The following is a 15,667-nucleotide window of genomic DNA, read 5'->3' as shown; positions in this document are numbered from 1 at the left end:
TTAAACTAAATTTGTTCACTACCACTCAATTAAATTATATGGTTTCAATAAGTGTCTCCTTTGTCAATTTTCACGTGTTCAAATTGCTTATAAGGGTGAATACCGTAATTCAGAGTCATATCTTGCCTAGAGTTGAAACAGTACACTGTGTCACCATACTATATGAATCTTATGAATGAAGATTATGATACATGTCATGATGCACCATTTCGGGTACAATTGTGAAATCTTTGAATGATAATGAAACTCAATTAAGTAATATAATGCAAATATAACCAATTTGTGATACAGATGAAGTGCAATATCTAATATCATGTTGAGTATAACATTGAATAGCATCCTTGCATTGTTTCATCCTCAGACACATTACACAGCCTCATTCATCCAGTGTCACATTTCCATTCTATGATGACATACCCTGGACCCATTTGCCACCACATCTTTGCTTCAAGTCTTGTTTGAATAACATAATGATAAATCAAATTAAAATACTCTTTCATGAAACTAGTGGAGATATAACCAGTACTCAACGTTTGCATGCCTCACAAATACAACAGGAATGTCTTGTAGCAAAGGACTTAGTACTGAAGAAAACATTCTTCCAGCTGAAAGTTCATTTATAATAAGTCTTCAGACTCAATTAAATAACGAGGGCTGAGGTTGTGATATTGAATGCAAACTAAGCCAAACTCTGCTAAGTTAGTGATTAGAGATTAGGGCCCACTTGCACAAAGCGATCTTAGCACTACGTCTATTGTAAGCCTATGTTAAAGCATGGGAGTTACGATCATCTTAGCGCTCAGATTGCTTTGTGCAAGTGGGCCCTGGAGACATCACTTCCAAAATGAATGTATGAGTGTATTTATAATACAGTAATATAATTGAGATCTAATACACTGGGTGTGTGAGGAAGATGGTCATGATGATCCAACTGTTTCGCTGATTCTTTCTTAGTTACATAGAACTAAAATACAGAAGTGAAATAAAAAGTCAAAATGTTAGAATTTTTTAATTTTTTTTACAGACTGTCACTTCATGAAGTATACACAATACACTATTTCTAAAGTACACATGTTCGTCTGCATGGTCACTTGTACAGATCTCCACTGTTGTCCCACTTGTTTTCTTCAGCCTTATACAGCCACACACACACACACACACACACACACTGACAATACATGGAAGACATCTGTTACTTCTTCTTCCACAAGTGGCTGTATCTATCAGCATCAAAATCGTCCTCTATCTCATCTTCTATCACAATCTTCTTCTTTGGCTTCATTCTTTGCAATCGCTTCCGTCGATCAGCTTCAGACAAAGTTTCCAGGTCCAAAGGAAGCTGAAAACAAAGATCATGTCAGCGGTGAGGGACTGACTGTCAAGATAGCCTGTCAATAATCATGTCAGCAGTGAGATATTGACTGTCAAGATAGCCTGTCAATAATCATGTCAGCAGTGAGATATTGACTGTCAAGATAGCCTGTCATAATCATGTCAGCAAAGAGAGACTGACGGTCAAGATAGCCTATCATAATCATATCAGCATAGAGAGACTGACTGTCAAGATAGCCTGTCATAATCATGTCAGCGTAGAGAGGCTGACTGTCAAAATAGCCTGTCATAATTATGTCAGCGTAGAGATATTGACTGTCAAGATAGCCTGTCAATAATCATGTCAGCGTAGAGAGATTAACTGTCAAGATAACCTGTCAATAATCATGTCAGTGGTGAGAGATTGACTGTCAAGATAGCCTGTCAATAATCATGTCAGCGTAGAGATATTAACTGTCAAGATAGCCTGTCAATAATCATGTCAGCAGTGAGAGATTGACTGTCAAGATAGCCTATCATAATCATGTCAGCGGTGAGAGACTGACTGTCAAGATAGCCTGTCAATAATCATGTCAGCGTAGAGATATTGACTGTCAAGATAGTCTGTCAATAATCAGGTCAGCGCTGAGAGACTGACTGTCAAGATAGCCTGTCAATAATCATGTCAGTGTAGAGATATTGACTGTCAAGAAAGCCTGTCAATAACCATGGCAGCGTAGAGATATTGACTGTCAAGATAGCCTGTCAACAATCATGTCAGTGGTGAGAGATTGACTGTCAAGATAGCCTGTCAATAATCATGTCAGCGTAGAGATATTGACTGTCAAGATAGCCGGTCAACAATCATGTCAGCGGTGAGAGATTGACTATCAAGATAGCCTGTCATAATCATGTCAGCATAGAGAGATTGACTGTCAAGATAGCCTATCATAATCATGTCAGCGGTGAGAGACTGACTGTCAAGATAGCTTGTCAATAATCATGTCAGCGTAGAGATATTGACTGTCAAGAAAGCCTGTCAATAATCATGTCAGTGGTGATAATTTCTTTCATCATGATACTTTTTATAATTATCAAGATAATGATCTGAGGAAATGTATTGAATCACATGGCATCACATCTTGATACTAATCATATTGTCATTTCACATCTGCGTTGTGCGCAAAATAATGGGAGGTGATGTATACATGTACTACTTAAAAAAGTTAAGGACCGGCTGTTTCATTCATATTACTATAGGTAATCCGTCAAGGCATGGCAGACCAACTATAGTAATATGAAAGAATCAGGCATTCCTTAACTTGTTTTGAGTAGTATATTATATCAGAGCTGTGAAATCAAAATCGTAACAGCCTGACAATGTTCTGATACCTTTATGATTCTCCTTGGTTCAGTGTATCTTATAGTTAGTGTTGATCCGTCAGGTTGCACAACCATTGTCGGGTAGGTCCTGGCGTAGTTAAACCTGTTTATCCGGCATATGGCTGCCTTGTTAGAATTAGGTCGACTTGCAAGTACAATCAACTGCTTGCAGGTCTTGCATAATACATCTCTTGATGACCTATAAAATATATGAAAAATAATCATCAAAGGTACTATCTACAGACCTTCATCTTTTCCATCATGACCATATGGGGACAGTGAGGTAGCCTCGTGGATAAAGTGTTCGCTCGTCATGCCGAAGGCCCGGGTGTGATTTCCCGCATGGGTACAATGTGTGAAGCACATTTCTGGTGTCCTCCGGCGTGATATTGCTGGAATATTGCTAAAAGCAGCGTAAAACCATACTCTCACTCATGGCCATTTAATTACTTACAAACATGATAATAACAGGGGTGTACCTCAATCTCATTAAAATCAGATCTTAGTTCTCACTGCCGCTAAACAAAGATCTGAGGACATCCCATTACGGGTCACGTCAGAACCTTTCGCGAACTTTGACCGACCACTGAAACGACACACAAGAAGTCGACATTAGCCAATCAGAAAGAAGCTTTCTCGAGCTTTACGGCACTCGTTTCAACCTGGCGACTTCCATTTCAGAATATGCTTGAACAATATGTTGACACAGCTCTCGATTAAACTTTTGAAAACTGAACAAACGAACATTCCGGAATGTCTAATATATGGTTGCTATTGTATGGCAGTGCTTCCCACGAACTGTGCAATGCCTACGTTCAAATGTTTATCCCACAAAAGTGAGAGATAGACGATAATTTTGACGGAATCAGTCATACGGGCCGTAACTGTCGTTCGGAATAACCCGTGCTAACGTTTCTGAGGTTACATGATTAGAAAAGACTTTCCGACTGTCACTTTCATGATCTGATGAGCAACGCTTTGATTGGTCGGTAGAAAGGTCATTCTGACATGACCCGTAACGGAATGTCCTCAGATCTTTGTTTAGCGATAGCAAGAACTAAGATGTGATTTTAATTAGATTGGGGTGTACCTCGGTTTATTTATTTTTGTGTCCAGGGGACTCTCGGTAATAATGTTTGGGGATCCAAGACTGATGACATATGAAGGGTTCAAATTAAAAGGCCACTAAGGCCACTAATCTCTGGCTTCTTCCCAGCTGTCAAACATTAAGGCTCACCAGCTGCAGTGAGTCAATTTGCTCGCTAACTCAACTGAGCGTGACAAGAGGCTGGGCTTCGCCTGTATGGAGAGCGTAAATAAATTTTGCGGCAGTAACTATACACATTTCTGAACACTGACACGCCAGAAACCTATGATTGTGGGTTTGAATCCTGGTTCGCCCCGATTATGTTTCTTGGTTTGTCTTGGTTTGACTCAGAAAGTAAATTAGCTCATAATTGTGTTTCGGAATTTAGCTCTGTTGTACGCATGCTGAAAAAGCTTCATTGGGTATTTACACATGCTGTTTTTATGCAGTTGAGTTTTTCCTTTAATGCACATGTTTTTGTACGCAAGATAATTGAAAGTAATTGGGTTTTGAATATTTTTGGGGAGTATTTTACGCAAATACGCAGCTTATCTGTAGCTCTGCCCCATGAAAACAATGACTGATAGTTCCCATAAGATAAGGATCATAGCTCATACCATCAATCACTGGTTTGTCTGGCCAAGACTTGATTATTTACAGGCCACCACCAAATATCTTGAATATTGATGTGTGTGGCGTTAAACAACAACAAAATAAATAAATAAATAATTCAATCAAATATTTAATTATCCATCTAATTTCATTCAGACTTCCATGTGCATGGCATGATCCGATGTGTGTGTCCGAGATAATTTTAACAGCTTTGTTCTGACACCTGCTTATAGTGTTACCACTATTACCAGCTTATTACTGCAAATACCACTTTCAACATTGTACCCTTATTTTCTGGCTATAAGTGTTTAGATGTTACTTATTGCTTTCAAAACTAACACTAACATAACAACATTTAATCAAAATATGAAGCACGTTACCTCAGTAGAGCAGACATTTTAGTTCATTAAGAGTTATCCGCCCTTTGTTAACGAACAGCGCCACCTGTAGACATCAAAATATACAAATCATGTGACTTTTTGCACATGACTGGCTAGCGAGCGATGAGCACGGCTCCAACACATGACAGCTTTATCTATCTACGGTATGATAACTAAAACATCTACAGGATCACATTGTCGACAACCTGAATGAGGCGGAGTCATCATGTCGGGCAGTAGATTTCTAGTGTGGACAGTGCTTCTTGGTATTTTGTGTAAGTACTCAGTTTCACATCAGAATTATTAGGAAGTTTTTCACTTTGAATGTATTGATTATGTGGTTAGTTTACAGCATTTTAAGAATATTAACAGAAGGCCTAGTCGTGTCAGCGAGGCGTCAGGTGAAACTTACAACCTAGATTCCAACAAAAAGTACTTATTGAAGAAATTCTTAACACCTGAAATCTCCTAATCATCACAGGCCTGCCTACATGGTTTATCTCAAGAAAAGAATTATTGGCCTAAATACAAATGTTATATTTTTTGTTTTGTATAATCTACAGTATGGTGACTGCTTTCAACATGTTCAATCTAATTCTAATTTCACATTCATATTAAGGGTTAGCAGCTTGTTACCATTCCGTGGAGCATACAGCGTCAAAACAACACATTTTTCAGTTCAAAACAGACTTGTGAAATGTCAAATTGAAAACAATGACAAAAGGTTTTAGTTTTATAAAAAGCTTTATACCATTTTCCCCCCCGCATTTAATAATTTATGCTATTGTAAACATACTAACATATTCATACTTCCAAAAACACAATGCTCATGTGTAGGCTATAGGTGTTTTAATCTGAACATTCTGATAGCTAATTTACAGAAATCTCTATTATACCTCCAGATTGACTATATTTTCAGGGCTGAATATCTGTTACTATTACTGACTATAAAATTGAAATATATTTGTATTTGACACCACAAGTTGTTTTGCAATTACTTGCCACAAACCATGAAAACAAGAATACAAACTTGCCACTAAACAGGAAATTCAAGACTAGGGTGATTGCTGTTGATCAGGGATAGTAAACATGGTACAATGTAAATGTTTCTGATGATGAAACTATATGACTAAGCAAGGTTTTTATCCTTGTGGAAGTAACCAGCAGTTGTTAAATTTGTTTATGTCATGGATGGCATATTTTTCAGTGGAACTGTTTAATCATCATGCCAAGTTCTTCTTGGGGCAGTTGGGTAGCCTGGTGGTTGTTAACTTGTTAAAGGGACATGCCTAAGATCTGGGTTCCATATGCCCATGTATACGATATGTGAAGCCCATTTCTGGTGTCTTGCTGTTTTATGTAAACACTTCTCACTCAAAGGCAACTAGGGTTTCAGATCGGTTCATTTTCTAGGGCATTGACTGATTGTGATCGAAAATGTCCTGTCAATATTTTGTCAGATTTGCAAGAGATATAGAGGAAATGTCCTGTCTGAAGTTAATAAAATCATGAAGATATCCTAATGACATTTGTATCCAGCAAACTCCCTACAAAGGGCTAAGTTAGATTGCCATGGTGGTTGGGAATACATGGGGTTCACTGCAGTGTCATTGAAATCAGATCTAAGTTCTTGCTAAACAAATATCTGAGGACATCCCATTAAGGGTCACGTCAGAACAATGTTTCATCTGACCAATGAGAGCATCATTTACCAGATCATGGAAGTGATAGTGAGAATGTGTTTTCTAATCATGTGATCTTATTATGGTTAACACAGTGTATTCTGAATGACAGTTACGGGCTGTAGAACTGATTCCGTCAAAATCTTCATCTATATCTGGCTTCAGTGGATCTATATCTGGCTTCAGTTGGATAAACATTTCAAATGGAAGAGACTTTCCATAGCCCTAGGAAGTACTGCCATACAATCTCCACATTCTAGAATTCCAGAATTTTCTTTGGTTCCGTTTTCTAATTTTGATTCAATATTTTTCAAAGTATAGTCTGAAATGGAAGTCACCAGTTTGAAACTGGTGTCATAAAGGTTGTGAAAGCTGCTTCCTGATTGGCTAATGTCGACTTCTTTTTAGTCATTTCATTGGTCGGTCAACATGGTCAAAGTTCATGAAAGGTCACTCTAAAGTGAACCTGTATTGGGATGTCCTCAGATCATTGTTTTGCGGTAGTGATTACTAATATCTGATTTTAATGAGATTGTGTTCACTGTGGAATGATACTACCTTGTTCAGTACCGGAGACCAAGGATGTACAGTGGCAGAAATGTACCTGAAACGTTTCCTAGCCTGAAAAGTGATAGCATGGAAGGATACACCCTAGGAATCCTGAAAGTCTAATAGCCCTCAGGATACCTCTAACATTGATGAACTGACAATTGAAAGCAAGCAAGTGAAACTTCCTAACCCTGAGGTATGATGATACTTTGCCTCAAACCACCACCAGCTGTTTCCGACAACAGATCACCGATATTGTCATGTGGATTTAATAAACTTTCGCCCCTTTTCTCTGACTCAGAGATTGTAGCTGAATGCTGTCGTGAACCAAACATTCTGCATCAACTGTTTGACAGTATATATGAGTGAATTAAAACACTAAAAATTATACCGTGCAATAGGTGTGTGAAATTTCACCAATACAGTGGTGCGTTGATAACATTCTCAGATGATACAATGCACACTTACATGTATCGATTCATATTTTAATCCCATATCAATTCATGTTTCACGATTCGCTGTGCAGAGTTGCGTCCCTTGGGCATGCCAGAAACCTATGATTGTCGGTTCGAATCCTGGTTCACCCCCAATATGTTTCTAGGGTTGTCAGCACCATATCCGTGCTCGTAGGTTTCATCGAAGTGGTAAACGTCTGAGACCTGCATCACTTCGGGCTTTCCTCCCACATTAAGATGACACGCCGTGATATAACTGGAATACTGTTAAAAGCGGCGTTAAACCCAACTCACACGCTCAATTCATGTTTTGATCCCATATTGTTTCACACATGGAAGCACTGGGATGACTTTGTTGGCAAAATGGCTCCTACCCACATTTTAATAAACAATTTTATAATTACCAGTGATTATTAATTTATGTTGTATGTACATTGTTCAATGTACAAGTTTTAAGACTTAAATTCTGGTCTAGTCTTGCCATGCTAACTGGTGTTGACACTTCAGTTCATCTGGAAATCAAAGTATTGATTATTTTTAAGTATGAGACCAGGTAATTTCAAGCCTTTTTAAGATAAAGTGTTTATGCCCTATGAAAAAATTCATGCAAAATTGCCCTGAATGAAGTATTGTGACACATATCGTATTGGGACCTGTGAAGATCTGGGTTAGAATTGGTCTTTAGCAACCCATGCTTGTTGTAAGAGCGACTAATGGGATCAGGGGGTCAAGCTTGCTGACTTGGTTGATGCATGTCATCGTATCCCAATTGCGTGGATCAATACTCATGATGTCAATCACTGGATTTTCTTATCCATACTCGATTATTAGCTGGAATATTGCGGAGTGCAGCCTTAAAGAACAATGAAAAAAAGCAATTATTGGGAGAGAGTTGCAGGCTGTGATTCTGTACTGTTATCAGCTGAGTCCTGTTGGAATATATTTGTAATACCCCCCCCACCAAGTCCTATTGCTTGTTGTCAGAGCAGACTTGGGGGCTCTGTTGATTGCCTGTTGTCATACCCAATGAAAGGACGTTGCTTATTAAATTAATCACTGGTTTATTTGGCTCAGATTCCCCCATGTTTACTCACAGCTTGCTAAGGATGTATTAGTTATCAACATTGCCTTGGCACTAGTTTTATACTTCCTGTTCATGGTTGACAGTTCCTCTAAGGAAGTCCCTTGTGGTTTTTGTAGATTTATATTTAACTTCATGATTTGTTGATATTGAAGTTTTCCTGACTCCTGTAAATCCCACAAATGTTTCAGCATTAGCAGTATAAAAAGTGCCTGTAGAACCACGGGGTTTACATGACGCAGAAATGTGAATCCATTACACAGATGTATAAAATGGATGCAGAAAAGAAATAAATTGTATTCTGAGAGATGCACAATAATATTCATTGTACCCAATTGTTGACAAGAAATATAAGGGTCCTTTATTTAAATTAATTATGATTTTTTTCAGTACAGTACACTATACCATTCCATTACTTTACAGGATCCTCATGTTCCAGTAAGGACTCTAGAAATTAATTATTGGGGGTCCCGTGGAATAGGTTTACGTCATTTCCAAGAATTTTGCAGATGTCATCTCATTGCGCTTGCTCAGGATCCCTAAGCCTATTATGAATATGGATTTCAATATGTTGCATGACAGAGTGAGGATTATCAGCCTTTGGGTTTATCTAAACCTGTCAGAGACCCTGGTCTGCAGCAAATGTCATTAAATATTCACAAATCAGAATGAGAATTTTCATATTTCATATTCATGTTAATATGTAAACCTAATAGTAACTTATTTGATGACTTTGTAGGTGTGGCTTGTATTTCGCTGAAAACTGGAAAAATAAATTGGAAGAGTGATTGCAAATATTGTTTTGAGGTGAGGTGAAAGGGGTTTAACGTCACGTCCAAGATTATTGCACTTTCATAGCGGCGTGCATGCTTATGTGTGTGTGGCTGCTTGTACTAGTCCGGACTAATGATGATTTGATTGTGCCAGCCCACTGAGATACCATGGCGCAGTTTAACATGAATACCCCACTCAGACACAGTATACTGACTCTGAGCCGACCAGTCTTTGTTTTAGCCCCTTAATGCTGAGCACAGACAGGGTAACAACAAGTACCATCTTTTATTGTCCTTAGTATGATGCAGCAAGTATCTAATTAATGTATGCTCAGGTACTCTTGCTTGGGGTAACCCAATGGTAAAGGTGCTTGTCACACCAAATACAAGGGTTTGATTCCTCAAATGGGTTCAGTGGATAAAGCCCAATCTTTGTGTTTTCCCCTCTATGATAGCCATGATATGTTGTGGCACAAAACCAAACAATCTTAAACACTCATTTCTTACCATGGTTACTTGTGTTGGGGACCAACCATTTAAATATTCTGAGAGGGAAGAGGTCCTGGGACTTAGTGTTTGTGACAGATTATTTTTTCAGTCAGCATTCCATGATATGCAAAAGAAGTTCTCTGGATGTCAGCAATGTCAATGTTGGATCAAAAAGAATATTTTTTACAAATAAAATGTTATTTTTCGGAAGTTCCAAACCCAGTAAATGAATGAATATTTTACAGGTCATCTTTTCCCAGGAGCTGGGGGCTCCCAAGTATATCACACGGTCAGCCCGTTAGTTATATCAGTTTTAAAAAAATGGAACAGTAAGCCAAAATACCAACTTATCTTGGTCTTCAGCAACCCTTTCTTGCTGTTAAAGGCCACTATCCTGTCGCAAGAAGCGACTAACAGGATCGGCTGGTCAGGCTCGCTGAAGTGGTTGATGATTGTCATCAATCCCAATTGCGTGGATTGATGCTCATGATATTAATCACTGGATTGTCTGGTCCAGACTCGATTATTATATTTACAGACCACCGTCATATAGCTGGAATTTTGCTGAGTGCGGCGTTAAACAACAAACCAACGAACCTAACCCATATGAATTCTGGGTAATATAGGACCCCAGCAACCCATGCTTGTTATGAGAGGTGACTAAATGGATCGGGAGGTCAGGCTAGGTGACTTGGTTGATTGCATGTCATAGTTTCGGATTTTATGCGGATCGATGCTCATGATCATGATGATGTCCATCACTGGATTGTCAGACATGATTATTTACAGAGTGTCGTCATATAGCTGGTATATTGCAGAGTGGGGCGTTAATCAAGAAACACATGTACATATACACCAGTATCTATTGCCAATGCATGCAGAGCATGTGATTGTGTCTCAGACATAGATGAGGGTAGATTAGATAGCTTACTAAGCTGATAACAGTACTACTACTAGAACAAAGGCAATGGCCATCCACTGCGATGGAGCAAGCACCTCAATGACATTGCAAATGTTTTCATGGAGGATTTTCAATATGAGGTTTATGTTTCGTGATGCATTGGTGGTCGAGTGGTCCAGGGTGCCACATATTTGAAGAATAAGTATGGCTGTATGGGTCTTTGTGGTATGTAGTAGTACATAAATCTGCTCCAGGTCTATTATTATATACAGAAATCTTGAGATAGAACTCAGTATACCGAAATCTACCCTACCATGTAGTGCTAACAATGGTCAAGTCCAAACCTGGTTCTGAAACTGGTTAAGCATTAAACAAACTCTTGTTGTCTGTGAGAATTATCTTTCTGAGAAAGAAGGCGACCTCGCAGTTGATAATATTTATGATGATTTAGCACAAACAACAATAGATCTTTTTTCAAATTTATGACACTGACAGTAAAATCAATCAAAGCAAATATGTACAAAGAGTTCCAGAATACAGAATTTCGACAGATAACTTCCTAGTTCCTCCTGCTTAAGGCATTTTGTCTACTAACAGGGACAATAGAGATATGTACACTGGTTTGGTACCATATAGTTTGGTTTGGTTTGGTTTGTTTGCTGTTTAACACCGCACACAGCATTATTCCAGCTATATGACGGCAGTCTGTAAATAATCGAGGACCAGACCATCCAGTAATTAATATTATGAGCAGCTATCCACGCAATTGGGATCGATGACATGCATCAGCCAAGTCAGCAAGACTGACCACCTGATCCCCTTAGTCGCCTCTTACGACAAGCTTAGTTGCCTTTAGGGCAAGCATGGGTTGCGGAAGACCTATTCTACCCCGGATCTTTACTTTGGAACTAAGAACATGTCTGGTGACTGACCTCAGACCAGGTACAAAAATGTACCTGGTGTAGATTTATGTACAACTTTATATGACAAAGACCCCTTCAGCATAAGCATGTTGTGCGAGGGTCTGCTAGATGTGGGTTCGAATCCCAGTGGTGATCCTTGGTTTGTCGGCACCAAACTTTCACTTCAGTAATGTATTCAACATCTTACCGAGGCAAGGGAGTTAACTGACTTTAAAAGTCCAGTTTCCACCCTTGCCGAACTTGGCTGGAATTCCACCAGTGGCTATTACGAGTTATGTCCCTTCTATGCCTCTCTTATGGACCAATCAGATTCCACCTCTCCTATCATTTGCATTTGCTTCAAACAAAATGGTGGCCCCCAGTCAAGACGATCTGATCGATAATCAAGGTCTCTATTGTGATAAAACGGGTCTTACGTCGCGAAGTGCATCAAATCACGTGAGCACCTTGATTAAAAACATGAAAAGATTTGGAAAATATCTGTTGACAACGAGTTTGTGGTGCATATGCTTTGCAAATCCTGCAGTCGACCTAAAATCTGCATGACAGTTTACGAACCAGATTTCGATTTCGTTGGGTGATTTTGATTGGACTATGCATAGACTCGTTAGTCCAGGCAAAATCTAACTCCTTAATACAAACCTAGTTTGGCAAGGGTGGAAACTGGACTTTTATGGTCAGTTAACTCTCTCGGGAAGATAAGTATTCAATGACTCTGCTTCCTCTCATACTAATCTGACATGCCGTGCTTGAGTTGTAATACTATTCATTAACCTAGTTACTCCGTGCACATGATAACAGATTTGCTGTGTCAGTGTCAGTTATAGCACAGCGATATCGAGATGATATGAGTGATAGTCATCAGACGTTTGAACAATAACTTGTATCTCCAGTCAGACTCAGGAAGATTATTATCTGGAATGGGCTTGAATAAGCAGGGTAGCCAGTCTCAAATGATAAATCAATTTGTAGCCGATAATTTTGGGTTACCATGGTGACCCTTTTGTTTTAGTACCCTGAATCTTTGTGCTGTACATGGTAGTCATGCTCTTTATGAATACAGTCAGTCCACTCTGGTGTTGGAGTATGAGAGTTAAAGGGGCATTTGCTTTAGGAACTAGTACTCAGAGTTGGCGTGATCTGACAGGTCATGATATCACACACATTTCATTGGTTAAATGCAGAAAGGGTGACGACATGTAAACACCCACCCACATGGGCCATTTGACATCAAGGACGCAAGTTTTAATGGTAATTAGTATCCATCAAACACTTGCAAGACGCTCAAGCATGACTGGTTCAAATTTTTTATGATAAAACTACAGAAAATGTTTTTGACATCTAAGTAGATATGGATCTATTTGTGGTATCCAAGGTTTTCATTCAACTTGATACGTAGTTTGACAGTCTTGTGATCTTGTTTCGGTATGGTTTTCATAAAGCTTCTCTTGACACTCGGTTGTGTTTACATTGTCAGTCACTGTTCGAAACTGAAACACTGCCACCTTGCGGGCTATTTATAGTCAGGGTGGGGCTTTAGTTTAAACCTGCATGAGACAAAGATGAGTTAACATATTTGTTTACCATTGTCCTGATCTAATAAACTTGAAAACTGTCATGAACTATGCTTACTACATCCTCCTCCCATCCTAAATGGTGTTCAGTTTTGTGATGATCATCTAGTCCCTGTTACCATGGTTACAGAATGGCTAGGCTGTAAAATTGAGAAAAAGACATTCATACAATTCGGCCCAAGATGGTATTCCATCAATCTCTTTGTCCTCTGATGTGGTTAACTGGTCAAATACCAAACGTGGTAATTAATGTGCTTGTGTGACATTTTCTCCTTGTATGTGGGGATTCAGTTGCCATGGAAACAAACTTTCTTCCTGAATCATAACAGCAGAACCACCACTGAAAATATCAAACTAATTTAGACTGACTGAACAAGTCTATCATGTGTGTCAAGTGTTTATTATTTATGCATTAATCATACATTGTAGCAGAAATTATGTATTAACTTCTAGCACAGCTGTTTCACAAAGCTATATAGAACACTAGCATAAGTGTTACTGTTAACTTCAGCAAGTGAATGAATTTTGAAAAATATTTGAAGCAAATTGAAAATCCATTAATACTTAAGATCAGTACTGAAAGGCTTTTGTATCTTTTTACACATCGTTTATGCACCTATTAGACTAACACTTAGTCTATGAAAACATTTCTTAGAATAATTGTAATTTTTTTCACAGTCCATGACACAGGACTAGGCATTTTTATGTATCGTCGGATCAAAGGTTTCGGACATCATATCATGTTTATTGCGATAACTCGTGCTATAAAGAGGGGTGTAGCATCACACAGACATTGTAAATAGTTAGATGATGGCTTGTTTTTAAGAGAAAGTTGTTTTTTATAAGTAAATGAGATGTTTTTAGTTGTTCTTGTGATTAGAGAAAAAACTACGAATGTTTCTTAAGCGTCCAAATACCCATGACACGGGGGATACTATAAGAGTAACGCTATTTTTCAGGGCATTATCATTTGCAGAAGCCCGAGGTCTTCCATTAACTGCCTGACGAAGGAGGGCAGTTGAAAAGACCGAGGGCTTCTTCTAATGATAATGCCCTGAAAAATAGCGTTATCGTTATTATAACTAAAATGGATGGAATTTGTTATCAAATAAAAAGAAACAACAATATCGGTTTTGAAACATTTACTGCAATCAACACGAATGTCACTGACCCACTTTTACAAATATGGAAACGTCATAGAACAAACCAGATGACGTCACTATTGAACGTGATGTCACCTATCCCTATCCTATGACATCACCTTACAACGGGCGTGATATGGCCCGTCGTCAAGCAATATGAAGGCATTATCAAGTGGCCCGCTCATTTCTGATAACATGCGGGCGGTTTAATGATAATTCTATCAATTTTAGCTATAAAGTCAGTTAGCGCTTGACTGATCATTTGCTAATTTATGAATAAAACATGACAGAGAATTGTTTGAGCTTGTCCAATGGCAGGAAAGGTGCCAAATACCTCCATACTTGCCATACATGTTCTAAGAGCTGGCTAATTGGCGAAACAATGATTTACAAGGTGGTACAACTTTAAAATAACTTCGCCACTTATTAAACCCATTAATTGTAAGGTTATAGCATTTTGCCCTTCATATTACTCTAAAAATAAATGTTTTAGGTACTATTTTACTTGTGAATGGTGGATTTTGAGGAAGTAATTGAGGTATATGTCTTCATATAATAATCTGAAGCGGTAGTCAAACTTAATATCTGATGGGTCATTTTGATTTATTTTGGTATGCTTAACTCTGCCTACATGTATATATGATGTGCATTTATCGGCTCGGCTCGGCACGGTTTGGATCCACATAAAAAACACAAACCTCTTGTACACAGTTTATCATTATTTGTACATGTTGTAGCAGCCAACATATTGTAAATTTCCTCTCACATGGCAGTGGGCTTTTAAATTGAATTTTAAATTGAATGCAACCCATATTTGTTTGTTTTTTACGGTTGCTCTTTCAGTCGAGTTAATTTGCTTTATTGTAAATTGTATAATTTGTATTATCTGAATTTCATCCATGAATTTATTTTTGGTTTATGGAAGCATAGACTCAAAAATAATTTGCTTGGTCAGCAAATAAAAGGAGAAGGATGTTTTACATCTATCATCGTGAACTTTTCTACTTTTGTTTGTGGTGTTATCTGATCTCATCTAAATCTATTTTGTAATAGAGCAACAACATGTATATTACTTGAGTTATCAGATTTAACAAGAATATTTCAAATTTAAGTCTATCCTTGACATTGTGAGGATCCATCTGATGTTTCAGGGACATAGAAAATTAGAGTGGTAATACAGGCACAAGTAGACTAAAATCTAGTCTCTGAAATGAACATATCGTACATAAAAAAAACAGTTGTTCTGTTATCTAAATAAAAATATAATAAAAAGGAGCCCAGTGACTCTCTTCATTTTCAGAAGATACTGCAGTGATCTAGACTTG

At 38.2% G+C, this 15,667-nt stretch overlaps 2 protein-coding genes across 2 annotated transcripts in view; one reads left to right on the top strand and one right to left on the bottom strand.

Moving 5' to 3' along the window:
- Positions 1-993: 993 nt before the first annotated feature.
- Positions 994-4,871, bottom strand: LOC124113744 (39S ribosomal protein L55, mitochondrial-like). The gene is made up of 3 exons (XM_046474253.2): positions 4,774-4,871; positions 2,704-2,893; positions 994-1,339 (listed from the first exon to the last, which is right to left on the bottom strand). The coding sequence occupies exons 1-3, from the start codon at positions 4,788-4,790 to the stop codon at positions 1,193-1,195; spliced, it is 354 nt and encodes a 117-aa protein (XP_046330209.1). The 5' UTR covers positions 4,791-4,871; the 3' UTR covers positions 994-1,192.
- LOC124113742 (cystinosin-like) overlaps positions 4,856-15,667 on the top strand; it is a 24,610-nt gene continuing 13,798 nt past the window's right edge. The window contains exon 1 of the mRNA XM_046474252.2: positions 4,856-5,048. Coding sequence (XP_046330208.2) covers positions 5,000-5,048 — 49 coding nt within the window. The 5' untranslated portion in view covers positions 4,856-4,999. The remainder of the gene's footprint in view (positions 5,049-15,667) is intronic.

The sequence above is a fragment of the Haliotis rufescens genome, unplaced genomic scaffold (genome assembly GCF_023055435.1).
Source record: "Haliotis rufescens isolate VD_foot unplaced genomic scaffold, xgHalRufe1.0.p SCAF_2, whole genome shotgun sequence".
NCBI lineage: Eukaryota > Metazoa > Mollusca > Gastropoda > Lepetellida > Haliotidae > Haliotis > Haliotis rufescens.
Note: the sequence above shows the minus strand (reverse complement) of the source record. Positions and strands in the feature narration are given on the sequence as shown.